The sequence below is a fragment of the Lepisosteus platostomus genome, chromosome 2, assembly GCF_059453375.1.
Source record: "Lepisosteus platostomus isolate fLepPlt1 chromosome 2, fLepPlt1.hap1, whole genome shotgun sequence".
In the NCBI taxonomy this organism is placed as follows: Eukaryota; Metazoa; Chordata; class Actinopteri; order Semionotiformes; family Lepisosteidae; genus Lepisosteus; species Lepisosteus platostomus.
The window spans coordinates 53,599,664-53,624,581 of record NC_142612.1 but is presented as its reverse complement, the minus strand read 5'-3'; the positions used below and the strand labels follow the sequence as shown (position 1 = coordinate 53,624,581).

The window sequence follows — 24,918 nt, the reverse complement described above, 5'->3', positions numbered from 1 at the left end:
TGTTAGTCTGAATTGCTAGGCCACAAGCTGTACTATAACTATCACGGTAGAAATTAGGTAAGGGCATGAATATATAAAAGTAGTTTTTAAGCAATCAAATAGTTCATTTTAAAAACAACTTGCTCAATATTTCTTTGATAGATCATGATAAATGGTGGCAGGAACATTTTATTTCTGAAGTCTGCTGACCTTGAAATTTTAGTAACAGAAATATCAAATATTCACTTATACCTACTACACACAATATGGACAACATGCTCACTTTTTTAACCAGGGAATGTGTAATGTAGAATGGGACCATGTGCCTTGGGGAAAAAAAAGATGGGGATATCTATCTGCAAGAGGCATTTCAGCACCAGGTATTGAGTAGTACTCAGTAGTACTCTGTGTCACACCTTTAAATTTAACCACTTTCCATCACAACATGACAGAAAGTTGAGAACTAGTGACTACTTTTTTTCAGTGAGAACCATCATTTTCATTTGCTTACACTCATACAAACACACATTTACTTTCCATCTTTGAAGGACCACGGTAGCTACACAAACATCATGCACTTGTACCATTTTTCAACCCTGCCTAAAGGATTCTGGCATCTGTAAAGTAAAAAAGGGATGTTTTAGAGAAGCCTGCTAGGGATGTTCTCATCCTGACCTTACAGAATCACCCATGTAGTTGACCCCACGATGTGCATAAGAGATATGAAGACAGTGTGGATGGCTCAGGTGTTACTGGGGAGGGAGAATCATACCTGAGGACCAAGTTGAGCAATGATGATTGGGGAGTGGGGGAGATCTCTGGGTAAGAGCCAGGCGTGCTGTTATCAGGGGGATGCGTCTGGTTTCTGGGTGGATTCAGCTAGTTAGCAACCTGCTTTTGGTCTAGGGGATGGCTTTCATGGGGATTCTTTTCAGATGGAGCTTTGTTATGAAAGGGGAATCACAAGAAAACATTTTATTGATCCCAAAATGACCATGGTAGCTAAAGAAATCATGTTAGAGCCTTGTTATTTGTAATGACAAGATGTTACTTAGAAAGTGCCCCTACAGCTACATTGGCAACTGGTTGGCCAGTTGGGGTCGGTGGTTTTCAGTCATTCTTCGGCCAGACTCACATGCTGCTGTTGTTAGATGTGTTAGTGGGGAGGGGTCAAGTTTGAAGAGGGATTTGTTATGCGGAAATATCCTTTTATAGAGGAGGAGAACGATGAGTTACTGAGATGTTCAGTCTGTGGTTGAGGTCTATGGGACTTCACTTTTGCTCCAAATGATACGATTGTCTTCTCCAAACCGCACAGCGCCACTGGCCACCAGCTCCAGGGCGGCAGGAAACGCGCGATGCTCTGCCTCCTTCACTCTCTCCGATAGGCTCTCCTCTGTGTCATTCACTAGCACAGGCACCGCCTCCTGGACAATGATAGCCCCTGCATCCACTTCCTCCTACAGAAGACAGAGACTGTTAGCTGATTGAAATACCACAGAGCACAGAAGCCGGGTTTGCAGTACTGTTGCTTTACAGACAACGCTGTCACACTGCAAACCTCACTTACAGAAACAGACGACTGCTGATAGAGAATTTGTGCTAATGACAGGAACAAGGTTTTGCTTCAACAATACCCATGTAAATCTGAACAATAATACGACTGCAAGGAAGAAAACATTTTCTGTAGTTTGCAAATCTGTGGCACAAAAAAGTGACAAACTTTAAAAAAGCTCCTCACCCCCCTATTTATCTTAACAAAATAGAAATACATAGAAATACAGTTATAACTTACATTGGAGTAAGTGATTTTGAGTAGCAGGTAAAGCCAAATTTGAACCTAAAACTCTTTAAAAAAACACTACTACCCTCTTGCAGTAATGAAATTAAATTAAATATAAAAACAGTATAAAAGTAAAAAAGATGACTGTATAGGCTCACTAACTAGCTTTCGTAGGAATGCCTGATGAATCTTTCAAATAATAAAGCATTACAATATTTTCCTTAGCCGACAACATAAAGCTGTGACCTCTTACGTTGCAGGTTGACAGTATCATAACAGGAAACATAACTGCTAATAATTTTTCAGCTGTGAGGATTTGTATCAATACAGACCTTAATACTGAGGCACAGGGTAAGAAAAGGTGAAAGAAATCGTGCTATTTCATTCCATTCCGGGACCTCTGTCCTACCAGCATTACAATTAGTTTCAAATGATTTACAGTATACCAAACAGCTGTCAAATGGACTCAATGGCCATCTCTTATTGGTAAACCTTCTTTGGTTCACTGACACACGATTAACTGACCCTGCCGATTAAGATAATTTCATTAAGTGTAAGATGAGCTGGATCGGCAGTTTGCAGAGAAACGCAAAGAGACCAGGCGTACCGCCACGAAGTGCACAGTGCAGCCGGTGAGGCGCACCCCAGCTTGCAGCGCCTGCCGGTGGGCATGGACGCCCTTGAAGGAGGGCAGCAGGGAAGGGTGGATGTTCAGCATCTTCCCTGAAACGTAAAGCAGAAGAGAGCGGTCAGACTGCAGCAGCGCAAGCCGAGACACAGTCCTGCACTCCTGTCACGATTCCACACAGAACGGGGACCGAGGTTCCTCCCAGTTGTCTGGGGAGGCCAACTCCGGTCTTGAAGTACCACCACTGTGACAAGTTTCTTTTAAAATCACCAGTTTCAAATGAGCTGAAACAACATAATTAAATTCAGTGAAGTGGGTAGCTGGCTTCATGAAATAATTAAGAGGTCATTTGGAATGAACTGCACTGATACCAATATGTTGAACAGAAAAGGTCCAGACCACAATTGTTATGGAAAGCCTTCAAATTAAAATTTTGATTGGTCATGGAATATGTGGTTTTAAAATAGTGCTAAGCAAACTGTACCTATAGTTAGTATACTTTTATCTCAGAGGCCTCCAAAATAATACTTTTATCTCGCAGTGAGCTTTCTCCCAGTCTGAATAGACAAAGAGGAGCTCTCTTCCAAGATTTTGTAATTTCTCATTCAGTTCCTCAGGAAGTCACCAGCAAAATCAGCAAAATGTTCTTCTTGTATGCTAAAATATCAACGCTGAAGGTCGCTTCAAGGAAGAATATGTCACATGGTTCATTTAAAAGTTCCAGTAATGGAGAAAATGTCACATCGATAAGCAATAATATCAGAAGACAGACCTGACACCTCTGTGTTTGCAGTGGGAAATCCTTGCACAGAAGAGTGATTGTTCCAGTAAGGCCATGGATCATAAAGATATACAACTGATCTCTTTGCAGTCACTCCTAAGCTAGCTAACACAAAAAAAACTCACTATCATGGCCTTAAAATCTAAGCAGTACATCATCAATTGACAGTGTTGACCTGTTTGGTACAGACTGAGGCTTCCTCAGACTGAAAGAGCGGTTGTCAAACATCCACTCAAATAAACTGAAGATTACCGACATGAAAAAAGAGTGATACATTTCAGCTCAGGAAATAAAGCAGGTGCCCAGCCGGACTATTACAATTAAATATCAATGCAAACCAGTTTCACAATGTGACCTTTTGTGATCACGTTTTTGGTTCCCATCAGCTGCCTTTTCTGAATTTTGACAATGAACTACTATAGCTAGCCTGGATGACAGGAAGATCACTGCAATGTGTGTGCAGATAATGTGTGTATCAAATGCATTTAAAAGTAACTTAACACTGGGATTCAATTTCCAAACCTCTGCAAGTCAGTGAAATAATTCCAATTCCATGGATCTCAAAATAAGAATAAGCATTCTCACCATAAAGCCACAAGATATCAGTTGCTGGTGGACACTGAACAAAAAGGACAGCTACATTAGTGTTAAGCCAAATATTGTCTTTCTTTATATTACTCTTTATATATCATAATTTCTTGTATGGATGACACAGTAAGAGTTTGAAATCCCTATGTATTTCAGTAAATACATGAAATCCCTGGTTTTCCAATTTGTGAATGTTTAATTTCTCTAAGTAGATCTCCTACCTATAAAATGTATTTGCAGCTCCTTTGACCCAGATCCTAATTTATTTTTACTTTTAGTATTACCATTCCACTTTCTGACGAAGGTGCCAGTGAGGATTCTCATGAACCCAGCGAGACAGACGATCTCCACACCAAACTCCTCCAGCACGTGGTCGATGGTACCGTCGAACTCAGTGCGACTCCCATACAGCTTGTGATCAACCACCTGTCCGCAGCAGAGAGCATCAGTGGTCACATTGATGAACACATTGCTTACTGACATTTAGAGAACAGATCGGTGACACTGGACATCCGACGTGTATGACACAGGCGCTTTCATGCACACAAAGACCGTAAGGGCAATTGGTAAAAACGGACTGAAGAACGTCGGCGTGTTTGGCACCATGTCTTGCAGAGCAGTAAGAATTTAATCAATGGGAAGTCGGACAGAAAGACAGGGAGGACAGAGACACACAAGATCAGGGACACTGACCCTGGTCTGGATGCCGGCCAGCACTGCCTTCTTCAGCCCCTCGACACCAGGCCGGTTGGAAATGACAAGAACGATCTCGGCGGAGCTGGTGGGCTTCTTGACATGTTCAATCAGAGCTTGCAGATTTGTGCCTGATAAAGAGACACATGTTTACATCATTTAGGACCTCACACCTGCACAGCAACACTGCTGCGACAGGAAGTTATGTAAGCAGCGGTGAATGGCACTAAGCTAACAGACACCCTAATACAATTGAGCTGAAATATGTTGCTCTGGATCCGACATTAAAAAGTGGTCATGCTAACAAATGTGTCCCTGGTGTCTGTTGCAATACAAATACCTTTTCCTATTTTATCACAAAATAGTGCATTAGCATATTGGAGGTGCCAATCTTATTTTATTCCCACCAATTTAGGTGGGAATAACTTTGAACTACAGTATTCATCTTTTGTTAAGTTCTGTTAAGTTCTGCAGCGAAGTACTAGCTAGCCAAAGCTAGAGGCTAGCCAAATGAAAGAGATAAGCGTCCCTCATGATGTCCCCACCAGTCTGCAGAGCATAGGCACATTGTTCCTTTGAGACTAACTAAGTCTACTAATCCTTGCTGTCTCTGTGAGCTCCAAGTCAATCACGCATGACTCCTTATTGCATTCTGGTTGTAGTGGGCTAGTAAACATTAACCAGGCTTGTAGTGCTCAACTGACAATCACTAAGCCACTAAAACTACGCCCATAGAGCAGGAACTGAGCACCACAGCTAAGAAACAGAAGGGCATTAAGAGCTGAAGATTTGCACAGAACCATACTGTGCAAGTTGATTTCTTAGGATCTTGCATCAAAAGGAAAGATGAGGTTCTCTGATGAAGAGGCTATTAACAGTCACAAAGCCCTTCTTGTGGCATAAGGTCTGAATTCTTCTTATGCCACGATGACAAAGAAGACAGAAGGATGGACACACCTGTTCCTGAGATGAGCACAGCCACACGGGCTCTCCTGCGGGGGGCGCTGTCCTTAGATGCACTGTTCTGAAGGGTGCTGCTATCTGCAGGCATCTGGATACCCGCCTGTAAGGAACGCTGGAGATTTCGAATCACCACCTGCTCAGCCCCTGTAGACAGATGCACACTGCTAATGCAACTTTTACTAGAACTTTAGAGGTATGCAAATTTGTAATTTGTTAGTAATGAGAAATCCCTTTCCACCATCACAGTTATTACCCGTGGCAAGCATCAACCTCTTACAGCCAGCATCTACTGTATATCACCCTGCAACTGACCACTGACAACCCACTGAAGCTAAGCAGCTGTGAACCTGGCCAGTACCTGGATGAAAGACCTCCTGGGAAAGCTAGGTTTGCTGCTGGAGGAGGTGTAGGAGTACAGTTGGAAGCATCTGTGTGGGTACTACTAAGCCAGTGTAGTGATGAGGACACAAAAAGGGGCCATCCTTCAGATTAGATATAAAACCAAAGTCCTGACTCTCTGTGGTCATTAAAAATCCCAGTGTGTTTCTCCAAAAGAGTATTGGTGTTACCTCGGCATGCTGGCCAAATCTCCCATTGGCCTTTACCAATCATGACCTCCTCATAATTCACTTCTATGAATGGGCTTCCCTATTGATCCACTGCCCTCCCCTCCACTGATAGCTGATGTGTGGTGAGAGTACTGGTACACTTTGGCTGCCGTCGCATCACCAAGGTGGGGCTACACGTTGGTGGTGGATGGGAGTCCCCATTACCCGTAAAGCATTTGCAGAATAGTGCTATATGAGTGTATAGAATATATTATTATAATTTTTAGATTGACTCTGGACATCATCACAGAGTTTTTTATGTAGGTGAAGCATTGCTCTTGAAGTCGGAATATGATAAAATGGTAATTCTGGTTAACTGCATAGAATAACGCAGCCAGAGCCTTTTCCAGAACTCAAGTGATATCTCACCTGCTCTGACTTGTGACCTCTAAAACCCCGGTAAGAGTGTCCGTGTCTGACACAATGTGGGCTGCCGGTTCAAGCTTTGTGGAAGGGCGCAGTCTCACCTGACTGTTTCTGGGTGAGGGATCCCACGAGCCACGCCTCCTCCTGGCTGCGCAGTTCCTGCAGCACAGACTCTGCCTCCTGGCGCCCTACCACCAGCACCGCACCCAGCCCACAGTTAAAGGTGCGCCCCATCTCCTCCTCCGACAGACACCCCTCCCGCTGCAGCCAGGAGAAGACCTCTGGGATGCGCCACTGCGAGGCATCTGCAACAAAAAAGCTCAGTAGAAAAATTGTGAAGCCCTTGCAGTATTCCAGATATACTGATGATCATCAGATACCTGCCGGATGCATCATTCTCAAACTGCACGCTTACACTCGCTCTGTAGTCCAAACACACGCCTTGGAAAGTTATATCAGCACTGGTGTATAAGCATGGATCATCCTGGAAAATGACAGGAAGTTGCCAAATGCATGATTGCTGGAGAGGTTTAAAAAAAGATTGTTTCTGTAGATTGCTCGGGCTGAGGACTAATAGATCTCTTTCCAACAGCAAGCAAGGCTAAGATCAGAGTCTCAAGAATACCCAAAAGTTAATTTTTCTTCTCCACAGATTATTGATATTCTTGTTCCTACAGCCCCTACCTGGATCACCATACTACCTATTCTGTATTGTGGGGGTCCTGAAATTGCCTGCCTGTCCATTTTACTTCCAACTGAGCTGTTCCTGAAGCCTAGGACTTGGGCTGGCTCTGTTTCCGATAGCTGACTGGGAATCCTGTTCCCTGCAGGCCCAGTCTTACCCAGGTCCACAGCCAGCTCCGGGGGCAGGACGCGGGGGATGTTCTCCAGGAGCCCGCCGCCAGTGATGTGGGCATACGCCTTCACTGCTTTGCCGCGCAGGACTGGCAGCAGCAGCCGGCTGTAGATCTTCGTGGGGGTGAGCAGAGCCTCCCCTGGTGGAGAGAGAGAGTACAGTAAGCAATCCAGCTTTACAACATTGATTGTGTTCTTCACTGCACCTGCAAAACAATGAACCCAGGATCATCCAGGCAGGTGTATCGAAGTAAAAAAAAGTTACTTTTGACCAATGGGAAGAAAGAAGGAGGCTTAACTGATGAATCTGTTAAAGACAATGGTATCAGTATTGCAGGCTGTAGTGCTTTGCCAAAACAATCTCTGTACAAGGTGTGAAACCCGATGCTGCTGCTGAGACAGGGCTGATGAATATGGCTGCAGCCAATGTGTTAATAAGGCTCTGTCTGTGGCAGTCACCTACCCACAGTCTGCCCGGGGAGGCCGAAGGGGGCTGGAGAGCCATACTGCAGGCCTGCTCGCTCCAGCACCTTGCGCACCAGGCTGAACCCGTTGCTGTGCACCCCGGAGGAGGCGATGCCAATGAGCACGTCTCCTGCAGTGATTTCCTGCAGCCGGGGCAGGAGGCAGCCCCTCTCCACCGCGCCCACGCAGAACCCAGCCAGGTCGTACTCTCCTGGGGCATAGACCCCCGGCATCTCTGCTGTCTCACCCCCTGCAGTCAGAGGAGGATCAGAGGAAGCATTCAGCTACAGATGGAACTTAACTGAACTAAACGTTTTATGAAAGAGAGAATAAGACAGCACTGTTTTCTTTAAAGAATAAATGGCTTATATCATCTTAGATCTAAGCTTTCTTAGATGGCTTGTTAGGGAAGAGTAGTTCTCATGTTACTTACTGTGTTTAGCTTATTCGGTCACCAAAAACCAGAAAACATGCTAGGATATTTTTTAATCTCAAATATCTGGGCATGATGCATTTTGACCTCTCAACACTGCACTGCCTACTCAGCTACCCACCTGCCCTTAATCCTACCCAGCCCACTCTCCCCATCATCTCACCCTGCTCCCTCCTCATTCCACCCACTCCCCTTTTCTGTCTACACACCCCGGGTCCTCTCCCTCCCTCACCCAACAAGGCACAGCCTGCCATGCGACATGCCTCCGCGATGCCGCCAATCACAGAGGAGGCCACGCCCACTTCCAGTTTCCCACAGGAGAAGTAATCCAGGAAGAAGAGGGGCTCCGCCCCCTGTGCCAGAACATCATTCACGCACATGGCCACCAGGTCCTGACCCAGAGTGCTGTGCTGACCACAGGCCTGAGCAATCTACAGACAGGCAGAGAAAGAAAGGCGCTTTATCTACCCAGTAATCCTTATTCCAAGTACATCTTAGTCCGAATCATTTTGTAAGTGAGCAGGTGCTCCCCTGAAAGAATGGAAGTTTCCTATAAAACCTATGGATCAATGGGACCTGATGTAAAACCATTCCTTATAATTGTTGTACATCTATACTTTAAAAGACTTCAAACAAGATTAAGATAATCTAATTATCAGCCCTTCAGATTCCACTGTGGGGTTCAAGCACAACCAGAGTGATTTATTAGCTGCAAACTAATGCTGTTGCACAATTAAAAGGCTGGCAGTACTTCAGAATGGAAATATCTGTATTTGACTACTCTTATAAAAGGCTGTAGTGTGAGACTCCCACATCCAGACCTTGTTAACATCCGCATTTAGCGAGTTAACTAATGCTAGCCCACACACCATACATCTTCATATGACAACACTTTCTCCATTTTACACACTTCCTCAGAGGGCTAACTCATACTCACACTTCACACCCGAAGAAGGCTCCACAGCCGAAACGTTTCCTTTCTTCTCTTTTCAGCGTGGAATAAGCCTTTAACTTGTCCCTCTGCAGCCTACACGTGCCGACGTAGCTTCCTGCTTGAACTAACTCATGCTACAGCACACAAAAAGCCCTGTGACGTACCTTGAGCTTGGTGCCCACTCCGTCAGTTCCAGACACCAGGATGGGATCCTTGAAACCTGCCGCTTTCAAATCAAAGAGTCCTGCAAACCCCCCCAGCTCAGCACTGCACCCTAGAGGAGAGACGGCATATACAACCCAGGTGAGTAAACCCTTAGACGTCCAGGGAAAGAATAGAACTGCTTTCAAATCAGACATTAAGCAGCTAAGATGGTCCACAAATTATTACAATTAGAAGAAACAAGAAGGCCAATGGCTTGAATTGCTTGCTTTCAATACTGTGCAAATTCTTAGAAGCAATGTTTCCCTTTACGACCTCTAGAGGCCACCACCGAAAGTTGTCAATACTTATCGCTCTTGAGCACAGCAGTCAACTTTAAGACAAGACCTGAAAATGGTGTAGCCTGGCTCCTTGCCTTCTGGTCTGTGGAGTTTACTTCACAGTGAGGAAGTAAAGGTCCTTCATAAGCTCCAGTGGTTCTGGCAGAGAGAGCTCAAACACAACTGGAGTCATACCTTTGCGGGCTGTAGCTTTGGCCAGAGGTTTGATGTAGTTGACCAGTGCATTGCCAGCAGCAATGTCCACTCCACTGTCCTTGTAGGTCAGAGCTCTGGGGGGAGGGGAAATACAGGAATCAGCTACACAGCTGCAGGGTCACAGATTTAGATGCCCAGGATCATGTACAAGACCACACCAGGTTGCAGATATTTCAAATGAGACCTTGCTTGGAAACATTAGCACAGGCAGGCAAACCTTAAGGTATGTTGCTTTTTTATACATCATTTACAAACATTTGGCACCAGAGCTTAGAGTTTGCAAAATCTGAACTGTATCAGGGTTGTGCAAAACATGCCAAAATCATTAATACAGTGATAGCATTGAGTCCCTCACGATTCCAGGACTACACTGTACTGTTTTAGGAGTTTTCGGACAGTTCACTCCAGCTAAAATATATTACCACATAGTTCCGAGGTCTTGGTGTAAACAGTGAAAATGAACTTTGACTCCAAGGTTCAGTGTGCACCTCACTGTAAATAATGTAATTTACTCTCAGGATAGTTAGGTATTATTACTGAGTATTACTTAAAACTAGTTATGCGTGTATATTTTTTTAGAAATGTTGGATGATGTCTTTTGAAATAACTGTGATTAATTGTTATTCATGACTGTGAGTGATCTGTCAGTGAACACATGGCTATGTCACACTAAATCACTTTATTAGTGGGAAGTGATTATATGATTAAACCTGTTGAATCTCAAGGTTGGTGAACAGAAAAGGCAGAACAGAAAGGAGCTGATATGCTCCACTTATTAACAGAAAGCCTTTGTGTTACCAGTACGTTGGAGCCTGGACTAAGTTAACATACTTTCACTCTCTAAAGGATGTTCACAGCCAGAAATGCTCTACCTGACAAGACACAATTTGTCAATGAAAGGACATGATCTGGGAGGGCACGAGTCACAGCACCACTCGCTCATTTTGGTCTGGGCTGGAGGGTCTAACCCAAGTGCATGGCGCTATACTAATTAAGTCCTGAGAACTCACTTCCTGCCCTTCCTGCGGACACATCCTGACACGACAACATTCACCTCTACTCATGTAACAACTTCTTTCTTGAGAGATGAAAATGTGAATCATGCCATTAATTCCCTTCTTGCCAGACTTGAGCCCTGCTGCAACCCACCATAGGTCATACATCTCAGATGAAGAGCTTGTATTGTTTCCAGTATCAGCCACACATTCTACTAGCCTGTGACTTACACCCCCTGTTGATGACAAATGTTAATGAGAAGCATTAGTTTCCCTAGGTCTTTAAAAATCGGCAACAATCCAGGACAGTATATAAGGCTTGGCATCTGATGTTTCCAGCTGGAATGAGTTTAGAAAGTTTTAATATTGTCTATTTTCTTGCCCCTCTGATGCATTATCCTTCCTTACAGGGCCAGTGCATATACTGCCAATAAATCAATCAAAGCTTTATTTCACAGTCAGGGAAAACAACCTTTACAAACTACAGGAGGAAGTTAAAGGGAATTTCTCCCCCTTGTACCAGTGTTATATCCCAGCAGCTCTGTAAACCCAGATAATCCAGCAGGCAGTGCAGTATGTACACTCTGACTCACAGGGGAACTGAAAATAGAGCAAATAACTGCAATGTCCCAACAAATCAACAAGTTATTAAATTATGCAAGGAAAAAATTAATCGCTCCAATTTAAGTCTTGTTAACGTCATCTTCCACAGAGAACATGGACCTGTATCTCTGACAGGTCGACACACAAGGCTGAGAAACCGGGCTTCACTGCAGAAGTGTATGGAAAAAAATCAGAACAAACATGAACAATCTCTGTTGCAGCAGCAAGATTTTATTGATTTGGTTATTTCCACTGTTAGACATGAATAGTGGACAAAGACATAATGCCTGTCTGTCCGTTCTACTTTTATTTTTTTCCTTTCAATATAAAACCCCTCTTCTCTACAGGAATATCCTAGTACTCCAGGACAATACAGTCTTGGGAGACTGTACAAAGGAGAAACGGTATTACACGTTTTCAAAATCAAAATAGAAAATCTCTCACAATACCACTCTCAGAATACAGTATAAAAACTTGCATTATTGAATTAGAAACAGTAGTGTTTTAGACTTTAGGACTATTGCCTGAATTTGGTGAGACTCGCTATTTGTCCTGTAGAGTCAAAGACTCTTGTTTGTCAGTTAATCTGAGCTCTTCATGACTTAATTGATCTGTCTAAGGCACTATATTATCAAAGGCTGGAGCTCCTGCATGAGACTAAGAAACACTGCAGCAACGCAGAGACCAGGTGTCCAATCCCTCTCCCAGGGGTTAGAGCCCCGCCCCTTCTCCTCACACACACCTGGAGCGCTTCAGGAAGGCAATGGCCCTGTGACCAATGTCACGGCGGTAAATAGCTCCCTGGAAGCCCACTGTGGCCACTCCTTGGTTGGCACTCCGCAGAGCGCTCTCCAGGTTGTCTCGTACGGCGGTGACAGTCAGCACTCGTCCTCCGTTTGACACAATCTTCCCCTCCTTTAGCGCAGTGCCTGCATGGAACACCTGCAGCTCCTGATCTTCAGCCTGGGACAGCCCTGTGGGACAGAGCTACGAGTCAGCAAACAGCATGACATGAGAAGCCCAAACTCCCCGCAGTGCCCTCACCACATAGATTCAGAATCCTCAAACTATCCACTTAGAAGAAGTTCACTAACTCAAAAACACAGACAGGTTACCCAAGTCAGTGTCAGAAGAAACGTTCAGCTTCACTGTGTCTAAAAATAAGTGCCTGCTTGAAAACCTGACAGGTGAAAAGGCAGTACCAAGCAGCCCCCTTCCATTTCAAGGGACACCTTTAAAAACATTTTAAAAAAGTCTGACGTCAGCACAAAAGCAGTTTTATCAATGCCTCTAGGACAATCATATTTCTCTTTTATAGACAGGGTGTAAAAAGTAATGTGCTGGTAAAACTAACTCCAATACTAAATGGGGCCTGTACACGTAGTCTGGGACAGCACAGTACCTGTAATCTCATAGCCTTTCTTGTACTCTCCAGGGTAACCTCCACTTGCCATGACCACAGTGACTGCAGCACTCTTGTCCAGCCACCGGGGGGAGCTGGAGGCTAGTCTGCCTTGCATCGTGTCTTGGAGAACCTCATACAGGTCACTCTGAAGAAGAGGCAGCAGAACCTGAAAACAGATGATAACAACAACTACTCAGACTTAACACACATCTGTGTGTATGAACAGACATTCACACATGGTGCCTTACTTGGACACCACAGAGAAGTGCTTGCCAAACAGGCATTCTGGACACATACTGTAGGGGGATTACAGAAATCCAAGAACACAACCATTCTGCCACGATATGAAACTCTGTCCTTAATGACTCAATCAGGTTCAGGTTTCACCAGTATGCTATACTTGTACTTTTAACACGAATACAAATCATTCAGCCTTCTGTGAACTGAAGGTCCATTATTGAAGTAACAGCTTAAGAGAGGTGGGCTCACCCAGGAGAGCATGGTCAACATAGGCTTTTAGCTCAAAAATGCACTTCATCCTCCACTCACTTGACACTCGGGGTCTCCAAAGCGGCAGTTAAACTCCAGCACTTTGGGTCCCTCCTTGGTCAACATCAGCCCTGCATACAGCACTCCTGCAGATACGCAGAGAAAAAGAGAATGTGTTATCTTCAATATCTGGAAATGACCCATCCTTACTGTAGCATTCTAGATTTCTACCCTCTTTGTCAATCGGTCTGCTTGCCTGGGACCATTTTAATGCAAATCCTCCAAAATATCAAAGCAAACTCCAATTTAGTAAGTTTACATGAAAATTAAAATAAAAAAACTCCCTTAACAGTCAGACCGCAAGGTGAATGTCATCCACACAGAAGTGTTAACTAATACCATGATTTGTAAGTGATGACACACAAGCCCCTAAAAAGAGACCTGAGATACCTGTTAGACCAGCTGTTGAGATAGCAGAAAAAGAGAACCCTACATCTAGAGACACATCCATACTCACCAACATACAGGATCCCCTCCTGCCTCATCCCATCCACTGTCTTCTGCAGCACCGTCTCTTTGATCTGCTGAAACAGCTCCTCGGATACCTGATAGACAGATGAAAGGGGCAAGATTACAGGGACATATCTCTCATCTTTCAAGATGAGCATCTACCTGCTTGAGCAGTCAGAACCAACATCAACTCAACACCGACTACTTCCATTCTCTCCAACGATCCTTGGGCATGCCCAGCCTTCTATTCCCAGACCCTGATCCCGACGCAGGCTCAATTCCTGCAATCCCGAAGCAGGCTAAACCCTCCATTCCCAGGCCCTGATCCTGATCTGCACCCAGCGCTTCCATACTGATAGATTAAAAGTGATCTAATACTTAATACTAATACTAACACAAAAATATTTCCTTCTATTATGATCACATGTAGGCGAGGAACTTCTCCAAAACAGAACACATTGTACTTGTGATTCATATTAATCACACGATCACAAATGCCAATTGCCTGACTGCAAAGTGGTGCAATGGCACAGAACAGCTAACAACAGCCTATCTTTCCTGGCTCATGACGATTGTCATAGTATGAACCTGTGGTGCAGGGCAGTATGCACCCATGCCTCCTGTGTTGGGACCCTGGTCACCATCCAGCAAACGCTTGTGGTCCTGGGCTGGGGGCATTGGAGCCACTGTGGTGCCATCACTGAAACACAGGCACTGAGAAAGAGAGGAAGAGAGAGACAAGGCAGGAACAGCTAAATCCAAGTGGCCCAACTAGTCTGTTTGATAGGTAGCAATCTTCCAGAATCAAGCAAACAAACCAATCAGTGATTATTCACATACTGTTCTCAGGATGGACAAGCTAAATGAAAAATACATTCCCGTGAATTCTGCAGTTCACATATAGTTCCATGTAAATTTGCAAATGTAATCAATAAAAATGTAATCTCTTTACATTTAAAACTAACTGTATAGCACTGAAATGGTCTCATCCTTTTGATGTATAATGATTCATTGATATAGACCTCCCTTATACAGCACCAGTGCTTCACCCATTAATTTGGCAGCAGGAGGATGCTATTGAAAAGCTGCATCATTTCTGAATAAATATGTAAGCTGAGAACAACTGTTTTACTATGCAAAACATGCATGGGTTAGACAAGAGCGCTAAGTGCACCACACAGTATTAAAGCGTTGTGACAGTGCTTTAAGGGACAGTGTGATGTCTGAGTGTGTAGGAACAGGGATGAGCAGGACTTACAGACACCTCCTCCCCTTCCAGCAGCTCCTCCACTACCACGACCTCCCCAGCTGAGCCGAAAGCCCTGTCCTGGGGGAAGAAAATAGTGAAAGTCTGACAAAGCGATGCACAGGTTGAGCCAGTCCAGTACCCACGGACAGTCAGACATGGGTGTGAGTATGCACAGACCATGGGCCACTACCTCTCACACAGCAGAGAAAATTTACATAGCCTGATACTGTTACATTATTCCTAGATACCTTTATTTAAACATTCTGCTATATTTACACTGAGTCACATGTCAGATTTGCAATATAACCAGGATTATATATGCAAAGTCTTGCAAAATGATTCACTCCTTTACAATGATCTCTAATTTTACTGAATTACAAATGGATGTGTACACATATTTTAATGTACAGTATTTCAATCAATAGTTGATTAATACTAAGTGAAACTCATTGAATCTCTGCAATGGTAAGAGAACCTGGCTGGTCATGAATATAAAGTAAATGGTTCAGACACTCCTCTAGAGATCACCTGAAGACCATGAAGGGAAACAAATAACCTTTATCCAGAGCCCAGACTTCGTTGGTTAACAAAATCAAATCTGTTATTCTATTTAGTAGTGAATTTCTACCTCCCACTACTAAGCGTGGTATATACAGTAGATATGGGGAGAGAGAGAATGAGACTCTCAGCCCATCCGACCTGCATGATGTCCCGGACAGCCTTGCAGGCCTCCTCCTTGTCCGCCGCGACAATGACTCCTTTCCCAGCGGCCAGCCCACTGGCCTTGACCACCAGCGCAGGGAACTCCGCTCTGGAACACAAGCCCAGAGGCTCAGGGAACCATGTGAAACCTTTCTCAGTCTCCAAACCTGTTATGAAAGGCTTCCCCACTTACAAACCCCAGTGTGTGAGCATTCATAAAAACATAAGGTTACAAACGAGAGGAGGCTATTTGGTTTATTTATCTCAGTTAATTGACTGACAGATCTCATCCAGTCATTTTTTGAAGGAAACCAAAGTATCAGCTTCAACCACTTAGCCGAGTAGCTTGTTCTATACTCCCATAACCCTGTCCTCAGATTTCCTCTCGTCTTGTGGTTCATTGCTCATTATTGTATCCCCCTCATAGTCTTCTCTGTTCAAGACCAAAAAGGATCGATTCCTTTAGTCTGTTAGTGTAGGACATTTCTGAACATGTACCTGTATCAGAGGTGCCCTATCAACCATGTCAAACATTCTGGCCATGATTCATTATGAAAGAAATCCATTGAGAAAAATCCCCTATTTTTCCTGCTTAAGCAATGCAAATAAGTTGTAAAACGTCACTGTCTTCTTGTGCGTTAGTTTTAAGAGACCTGTGGGAAAAGCCAGGCTTGATTTAGGAACAAACATGTACATGATCAAAACAACTGCGGAGGATGTTTCGGGATTCTGAAAAGACCGCTTGAATCTCGCAAGACCTCCAGTGAAAGAGCTCCCCCTTCCCCCTACTCACCCCTGGATGAAGCGACAAGCTTCCTGCGGGTCGGTGAAGGAGGCCCAGCGTGCGGTGGGGATGCCGTGACGCTCCATGAAACTCTTGGAAAAGCTCTTACTGGCCTCCAGCTGGGCCGCCTTTGCAGAGGGTCCGAAACACCGCACCCCAGCAGCCGTCAGGTCATCCACCACCCCTGGGACACAAGAGAAATGTGTTCAAAATAGGCACCACTGAGATTAAATATGCAAGACACCCTGATAATGATGGACATAATGGCTATGACTGCGTAACAGCCTCGAACACCCCTCTAAAGGAGATCCAGAACGTTCTCTACAGAAGATCAGAACAAGACTATTCTGCTGTTGCTTTGGCAACAATGTAATTCGTCGTTCATGCCAATAAAGCTTGTTGTAGCTTCTAAAACAACTACTGGAGGCATACTCCAGTAGACAATAGGGAAACATTTTAGAAAAGTCCACCTAATAGCAAAGCAAAATAAAGAATCACTTTTCCCCCTGAATATTAACGTAAATGAGGGGGGATTTGGGGTCTCAGAAACAGTTTGCATTCTCGAAGTGAAGTTTATTTTTCTGCTTAATACTGTACAGTGCACCAGATGAAAGAACACAACTCTTTGAAATAATATTCATGCAGGACAAGAATAAAAAAAAAACATGCAGACTAATTTATTCTTGTTTTCAATGCTGCTATGCAGAACTTGTGTTGCGACGTTCTTGGACTGAAACATCCAACAAGAACTTCTTTTGGGGGGTTTTACAGATGCTTTCCCTTGTAGTTTACACAAAATGCATTTTACTAGAATGTTTGCACTTCGCTATTTCTGAATATAATATGGTAAAGCACTTAGCATTAAAACACAGGTAAAGCTCTGTGTTCACAATGTGACACAAAGGAGCTTTGTGAGTTTATGTTGTATGCGGTGAAAGCTGCCTTATGAATTATGCGTTGGGGTGATGCATTTGCTAGAAAGCATCACAAATCGTATCTTGGATCCTACAGCAGCTATATATTTGCAAATGAATGGCTAAAGAATCAGTATATAGCATATACATAACATCACTTTATTAGCCCTATACAATTTCTTGCACTAGGAATTCGTCTTTTCGCATTACCCAACTTGCTATCTATGGACACACAGACACAGAGAATAGCTTGGGGTCAGAGAACAGGGTCAGCCATTGTACAGCACCCCTGGAGCAGCTGGGGTTAAAGGACTTGCTCAGGGGCCCAACAGAGTAGGATTCTTCTGCCAGCTGCGGGATTCGAACCAGCAACCTCCTAGCCACAGAGCCACCACTCCACCCCAAATATACATTTATAAATGCCCCATTTACATACAGTTTGAAAACAACACAGCTGTCTTTAAAGATGGGGTAACACTCACAATTCACAGCTTGAAGTTAAATGAAGGGGTTTGGTGTTCGAAGGCAGTATGACTGATATGCATACTATAGCATTAGAGTGGAAGAGGCAGTCACAAATGACAGAAGCATCACTAGAAGAACATAACACAAATACCCAAAGCCTGATTGTTCTTAAAGAAACAAGAGATGTCATTTACAGCAATAAATTGACTGAAACATTATTAAAATAGCATCCATCCACAAAAAGGGAGACCAAGCCGAACCAAACAATTACAATCCGATAACCACTTCTTGAAAGGTAATGGAAACTATAACTGGAACTAAACTAGAGGATGACCTATATGGATATGCAGAGAACCACTGGGGATAGTCACTGTGGATTTAGAAAAGGCAGACCTTTTTAGAGTTCTTTGAATAGGAAATAACAGTAATGGACAAACACAGAGCATACAGATACCATATATAAAATATACAATATGGTAAAATAATAAAGATGAATTCTCAAAATGCAGATGTTAAAAATCTGGGAAAATGTGTATACATGGAATGGATTGAGAACTGGTTGATAGAAAGAAGAGTAAAGACGTGAATGCTCCATTTGAGGTAATTAGTAATTAATGTAATTAGTGGAATACCACAAGGCACTGGATTAGTATCACGGCTGTTACCAATTTATATAATCGATCTAAATATCCTATGTATACAATAAATAAATATGATTGCATTCAGACATCTCCCAATTCAATTTCAGTGTACAGATAAAGCATTTACTTTACCCTGCCTATCTGAACCACTTGGTGAACCACTTAGGACCGTGTCCTGAGCTGCAGCTTTTCAATTGATTTACAATTTGCAATAATTCACTTCACCAAAGAAAGAAATTATTTCATTTTGTCCTGCTGAGGAGAGTTGAAGGGAGTTTGGCTAATCTGAGCATGTGGTTCATCTTTATTCGAAGTACACTGCTAAAACCTTGTGGCACCAATGGTCAATACGGGAGGAGTGAGGGTGAGGGGCTAAGTGTCGCCGCCCTGCAGGGGGAGTTACAAACCTGCGGCCAAGGGAACCTCTGGCCCCACGACCACCAAGCCCACATTGTGGTCCTTACAGTACTGCGCCAGGATAGAGTGGTTACTCACAGAGACCGCTGAGGACAAAGGGAGAGATGGGTCAGGTCACCATGACAAACTACTTCAGACCTGGTTGTCCTATGTAAAAAGCCTTAAAACACCTTTTTATTCTTCTTTACTTTTTCTTTGCAGAAACAGAAAGATTGCAGGGTTCCTGCAGGTCAGAAAAGTTTTGAAATGACTTTTCCAGAGAGCATCAACTGAGACAATTTTAGCTCCTGCTGTGCTCTAAATACAGTCATTCTCAGAGGGTTTTTTTACAATCCAAGAACAGCTCTGGCCAACCAGTTTCATTTTCGTAAACATCCAAACAAAACATATTTAACCACAGAGCATAAGAAGTTATACGTACATAGCATCAATCACAGAATGCATATTCCACTATCCAGCTGTGTCCCAGAAAATCACAAAATCAGATGGACAGCTAAACCGTTCACAGAGTCAGACAACAGGCCTGGCTGCCTGAATTATACAGTTTACTAAAAGTTACACAGTTTATCTTACCCTGTTTCCTCTCACAGGGCTGGGAAAAGGACTTATTTCTAAAAATGCCCCACTAGGGCATCAACTCTTACCTGAATTGGAGATTTTGCCACAATTAACTGTGCCGGCGTTTCCTGGGGCAACTAGGACCTGCTGGACGTGCGGAGACTGAGCCAGCTTCCAGGCCAGGACATGCTCCCTGCCCCCACTGCCAATCACCAGCACCCGCTCGGCCATGTCTCTGAGAGAGAGAGAGAAAACACCTGGACATTGACATGGAGGTCCCGAAGGTACTCAAGCACTCGCTTTGGAGAACCAGAACATTTACCACAATGCCCCTCAAATTGGAACAGTCCAGACTAGAAAGAAGGAGGAGACAACACTTGAACAGAACAAATGAACACGTTCAGACAGACTGAGAGAGCCCTAGCACTCAAAGACCTGGAATGGCAGAAAGAATATTTACATAGAGCAATGAAAATTACTATAATACTGTTAAAAAAATCTAAATTACTACAATTACCCACTATCACATCACTAAATAAAAACATGCAGTACAACCCTTCAAAACCAGTACAAAGAAATCTGCAATCTGGGTACCGTTTTGGATATATTAAGTATTAGTCAGTTATACTCCCCCACAGCTTTTGTGGAACTCTGCAGAAACCAATAAATATGACAACATAAGATCATGAAAAAGGAGGCCATGTGTGCATTCTAGCCTGTTTGATAGTTAATCGATTCAAAAATCTCACCCAGCCATTTCCTGAAAAAAAAAGAATAGGGTTATCAGCTTCAACCACATGGCTGGGTAGTTTGTTCTAGACTCCCACAACTCTTTGGGTTAAGAAGTGCCACCCTTTCACATAGTTTCCACTTGCGTTCTCTGGTTCCTGTTTCATTGCTCAAACCCACTGCACTGACTTTGTCAATGCTTTGGAGGATTTTTAATACTCAGGTCACCTTGTCATCTTGCCTATTCAAGACAAAAAAAGTTTGGTTTGTCAATAAAGAAGATTCACTGTACTTGTAGCTTACTAGCCCAATCAGCCATTCCACTGACAAGTAGGCAGACACTCCAAACTATAGATTCACTGCCCCCACCACTCCAAAAATTATTCATACTTTATTCATAAACTATTAATCAACACAGGGCATTCTGGTGCATTTAATTTTCTAACCAGGCAACTTAACTGCATGCAGGACTGACCTATAGAAAACATCAAACACAGCATAAAACATTTTTAAAATGTCAGTTCTGAATTACAGCCTAACCGTGACCTTTCAGACAGAAGCAAATCACTGACATCTCCCGTTAATAAGCATCACTCACGTGGGACTAGTCTCCCATTAAAAACACTTTTGTCCTTAAATCTTTCAGCAGTGTAAAAGGACACCAGTGTATAATTGCCACACTCATGGGCCCTTTTCATATGGATGCTAAATATCAAACAGGAAACACGTGATAATTCCTCTAGGATATTATCTTTGGGAGCCAAACTGGACAGATTACATTACACAGAGCTCATCAATGCTATAGGCATATATCTAAGTAGCTTGTTCCAGTCTCCATCAACCCTTTATTTTGCACTGAAGATGCAGCATTCTGATCATCCTGAAGACTATTAAACAAGTTCTACAACTGGTGCCAAAGCATGGATGAAATCTAATTGGGGAAATGAAAATATACTCATAGGCACCGGCTTAAATGAGAACTGCTTCCCAATTTCTCAGACCCGGTATTCTAGTCTAGAAGGTATTGCAAAATGTACACATTTCTAATTAAATGCAAAATTGTGAATTTCATATACGTACTGTACAGCTGCAATGTAGTCACTGACAAATTAGAAACTGCTGGTCTTGCCACAGGCAAGAGCGAGTATTTGCGCAAATTCTGATGTAAAAGCGGCCCTTCCTGCTCACTAGTCGCAGCAAGTGAATGAGAAACAGTCTCCTAACAATATTAATTCCTTTCTTCTCTTTTTTATGTTGTATATATTTTAAACAATACTTCACCGTCGAGCATTTGAGACATTTTAGTGGTCGGATAAAACTGAGGACTGGATCAGCAGAAAGTTCAACAGTTTTCTTTTCCAAGGGATCGTCAACTAGCCAAGAGATGGGTAATAAACATGGACACTGATGTTGCCCATCGACAAGTTTCTTGGCGAGATTCAGCATGAGGTACAATCGAATAAGTACAGGTTGTGCAGCAGAAACTTCACCCCAGAAATGTTCAAAAGTCATCTGCATGCTGAGTTAAGTAGTATTTGCCGACAAAACCGTCTCTAAGTCAATATGTTGAACACAATTCAATTGCACTTAAATCAGCTGTTCAGACGACAGCACGGTCTATGGTGCAACAAGTTCTCCAACAATACAAGTCCTGCTATGATTTTTTTTCTTATAGGTGTGATACATCATAAAATAACCACCAAAGTAAATGACAGAGCACTTTTGCAAAACTTGAAAACAAATGTCTATTTTAGCTGGTTTGCAGGTTGGTCTTTTTTGCAATACTTAAAAAGTATCTAAAAAACAAGTTGCCTTCTATGTGTCGGTTTCATTAAACAATTTTAAAATAAATAAAGTTGCACAATTTGCTTGATCTAAAGGTAATAGGACTGCTCTCGCATCACTGGAAGATTTGTTGCTTCGTTCTGAATCACAGACAATGACGTCTATAAAGGAGCTACGCACACATTGAAATGGCCTCTTTTGTGATGTAAATTGGAGGTTGTACACATTATCTTGCACTTGGTAATTTCATTGTGGTTGGAAATGCACTCATCATTGCCAATTCATTATAAACCCCAAATGTAAAAATAGGGTTGCAGTTCCCCTTAAATGTCAATCCAATGCTAGAATGCTGCAAACGTCTTCTAGTCAATCCTGTATTCCTAGCTCTACACACTGAGGTTTGCAGTTACCGTATCTGGATTACTGCAGGAAAGGCTCTTCAAACTTGTCTTGGTTCTAAATGACACCTTCTGCAGTCGTGATTCACTTGCAATCCGCAGGGAGCTGTCAGGCAGGGGATGAATGAGGAATTGGAAATCAGGAACTATGCCAGGATGAAGTTCTGGCTAGAAGAAGGGGCTGATCCGCACACCTAATATTTTATTGCATTGTCCTATCTCACTGACTCCGATTCTGGGACATCATTCAAGTTTCCAGGACACTCACCAGGGATAATCAGTTTCCTAAAAAAGGACGGGTGGTAAATCATGTCCTTATAAATCCTGGGAATATTTCTTAACCAGTTTGACAGTTCTGTATGTAAACAATACAACACACGTCAGTTTTTAAGCCCGTAGCTGGTTGGAGAGAGATTTTTGTTTTAAAACTTGCATGTCCCACTAAGAATTCATCTAAATCTCACCAATAATGCTGGCAACTAGAGACATGAATTTAGACGGGCAACTTAGATTCCCGTATGAATACAGTGAATACAAATAATCACTGATAGAAGAGGTTAAGGTCTACCTCTGACCTACGCTCATGCGGTTATCACTACTGATTTGGGTAATTGGAATTTGTCAATGCGATTGTGCAATTTTTAAACTCGTCCACCCTTCTTACAATCTCTTTTTACAGACCTAACATCAGCACATCTCTCAAGCCTAGATAGGGGGTCGCGATTTTACTGTTGGAATGTAGCGTTTTAACTCGCTGTGCATGACTTCTCATTACAGTAATTGCAAAATTCGTCGGCTCATATGCGCCTCACGAGGTCAGAGAAGACGAAATGTCATTTCAGTAAAAGAAAAAATATATATGCAAATAATCTTTCCCTAGACAGTCAAATCACTCATAAACACACATTTTTACTCTTGTGTTCCAAGAGTTGGAGGTTTTAATCCAAAGTAAAAAGATATGATTACCGGGGTTCTTCCTATATTTCTGAAGCAATTTACCTGTCCAAGAAGACATCGATCGTGTCTATCATGCATTTTGATGTACTTTTAATTAACTGACCCATGCATATATTTAAATGAGCTCTAGGCGGCAACTGTTTCTCTCTTGGGAAATTTTACAAATTGCAAATTATGAGTCGTATATAAATACATTATAAAGCTTAACATTCATATTAAACTCGAGTCATGGAGTTGAGAACGCACACGTTTAACAAAGCGGGAAACAATCGTGTCCAAAGTAAACTCAAAGTAATACTGTTCTCTCAAAACCACACGTGCAAACCCCAAAAGTTATTACCTGAAAGTTAGGGGACGCGCCTGAGGCTTTGTGAATGTAGCGGCCAGCAGTGCTTTCCGGAAAGTCGGTGGGATAACACTTGTATGCAGGGAGTCCCAAATGTAGCAGCGTCTTCCTGCAGATACGGAACTGAAGCACACAGCAAACGCCTCGTGCTGCGAGTTTGAACACATGGGGAGGGGGCGGTGAACTATCGAAATAAACCTATGACATCATTATCTAAATCCAACACATTGCACTCGTGTACTTCTAACTAATCGTGCGATCTCCCTAGTTTTGTGTCGCAAAAAACGAATAAGTTTGGATCACGTCTTTTCTCAAACACAGCATGCTTACAGAGCATCATGGGGGATGTAGTTTTCCGACACCACGTGTTGTATTTCCTTTTCTAGCGCCAGATCTGGTCAAATCAAAGCAAAACCTGTATAGCACCTTATTATTATTATTATTAATAATAATAATAATTGCTTACACTTATATAGCGCTTTTCTGGACACTCCACTCAAAGTGGTTTACAGGTAATGGGGACTCCCCTCCACCACCACCAATGTGCAACATCCACCTGGATGATGCAACGGCAGCCATACTGCGCCAGAACGCTCACCACACATCAGCTATCAGTGGGGAGGAGAGCAAAGTAATGTAGCCAATTCATAGAGGGGGATTATTAGGAGGCCATGATTGATAAGGGCCAATGGGAAATTTGGCCATGACACCAGGGTTACACCCCTACTCTTTTCGAGAAACACCCTGGGATTTTTAATGACCACAGAGAATCAGGACCTCGGTTTTACGTCTCATCTGAAGAACGGCGCCTGTTTACAGTATAGTGTCCCCATCACTATACTGGGGTATTAGGACCCACACAGACCACAGGGTGAGCGCCCCCTGTTGGCCCCACTAACACCTCTTCCAGCAGCAACCTTGGTTTTTTCCCAGGTCTCCCATCCAGGTACTGACCAGGCTCACACCATCTAAGTTTCAGGGGGTTGCCAGTTGTGAGTTGCAGGGTGATATTTAACCCTAATTCAACAGATCTCTGCAAAATGTGGTATTTACAAATTTGAGAAGGTAATAACCTTCATGATTTTTTTTATAAGTCAACCTCTTCTCATTAACTTTCATTTTAACACTATTGTCATATTTAATTTGTAGTGTTTTGTATTTCTATCAAGATTTCAATTATGATTTTTGTAAATCTTA

At 43.0% G+C, this 24,918-nt stretch overlaps 1 protein-coding gene across 2 annotated transcripts; it reads right to left on the bottom strand.

Moving 5' to 3' along the window:
* Positions 1 to 258: 258 nt before the first annotated feature.
* On the bottom strand, positions 259 to 24,044 carry gart (phosphoribosylglycinamide formyltransferase). 2 transcript variants are annotated; one of them, XM_088608388.1, is made up of 22 exons: positions 23,716 to 24,043; positions 19,593 to 19,741; positions 18,939 to 19,034; positions 16,521 to 16,695; positions 15,725 to 15,836; positions 15,035 to 15,103; positions 14,365 to 14,490; positions 13,784 to 13,871; positions 13,327 to 13,412; positions 12,775 to 12,943; positions 12,115 to 12,346; positions 9,754 to 9,848; positions 9,241 to 9,350; positions 8,375 to 8,573; positions 7,708 to 7,959; positions 7,232 to 7,384; positions 6,491 to 6,694; positions 5,410 to 5,559; positions 4,453 to 4,583; positions 4,044 to 4,185; positions 2,370 to 2,485; positions 259 to 1,439 (listed from the first exon to the last, which is right to left on the bottom strand). In XM_088608388.1, exons 1-22 carry the CDS (start codon positions 23,886 to 23,888, stop codon positions 1,242 to 1,244), a joined length of 3,225 nt encoding a protein of 1,074 aa, XP_088464514.1. In that variant the 5' UTR covers positions 23,889 to 24,043; the 3' UTR covers positions 259 to 1,241. The 2 variants fall into 2 exon arrangements, with proteins under 2 accessions (XP_088464514.1, XP_088464518.1); XM_088608392.1 differs by lacking the exon at positions 259 to 1,439 and having other exon boundaries at positions 2,383 to 2,516; positions 23,716 to 24,044.
* Between the last annotated feature and the right edge of the window lie 874 nt (positions 24,045 to 24,918).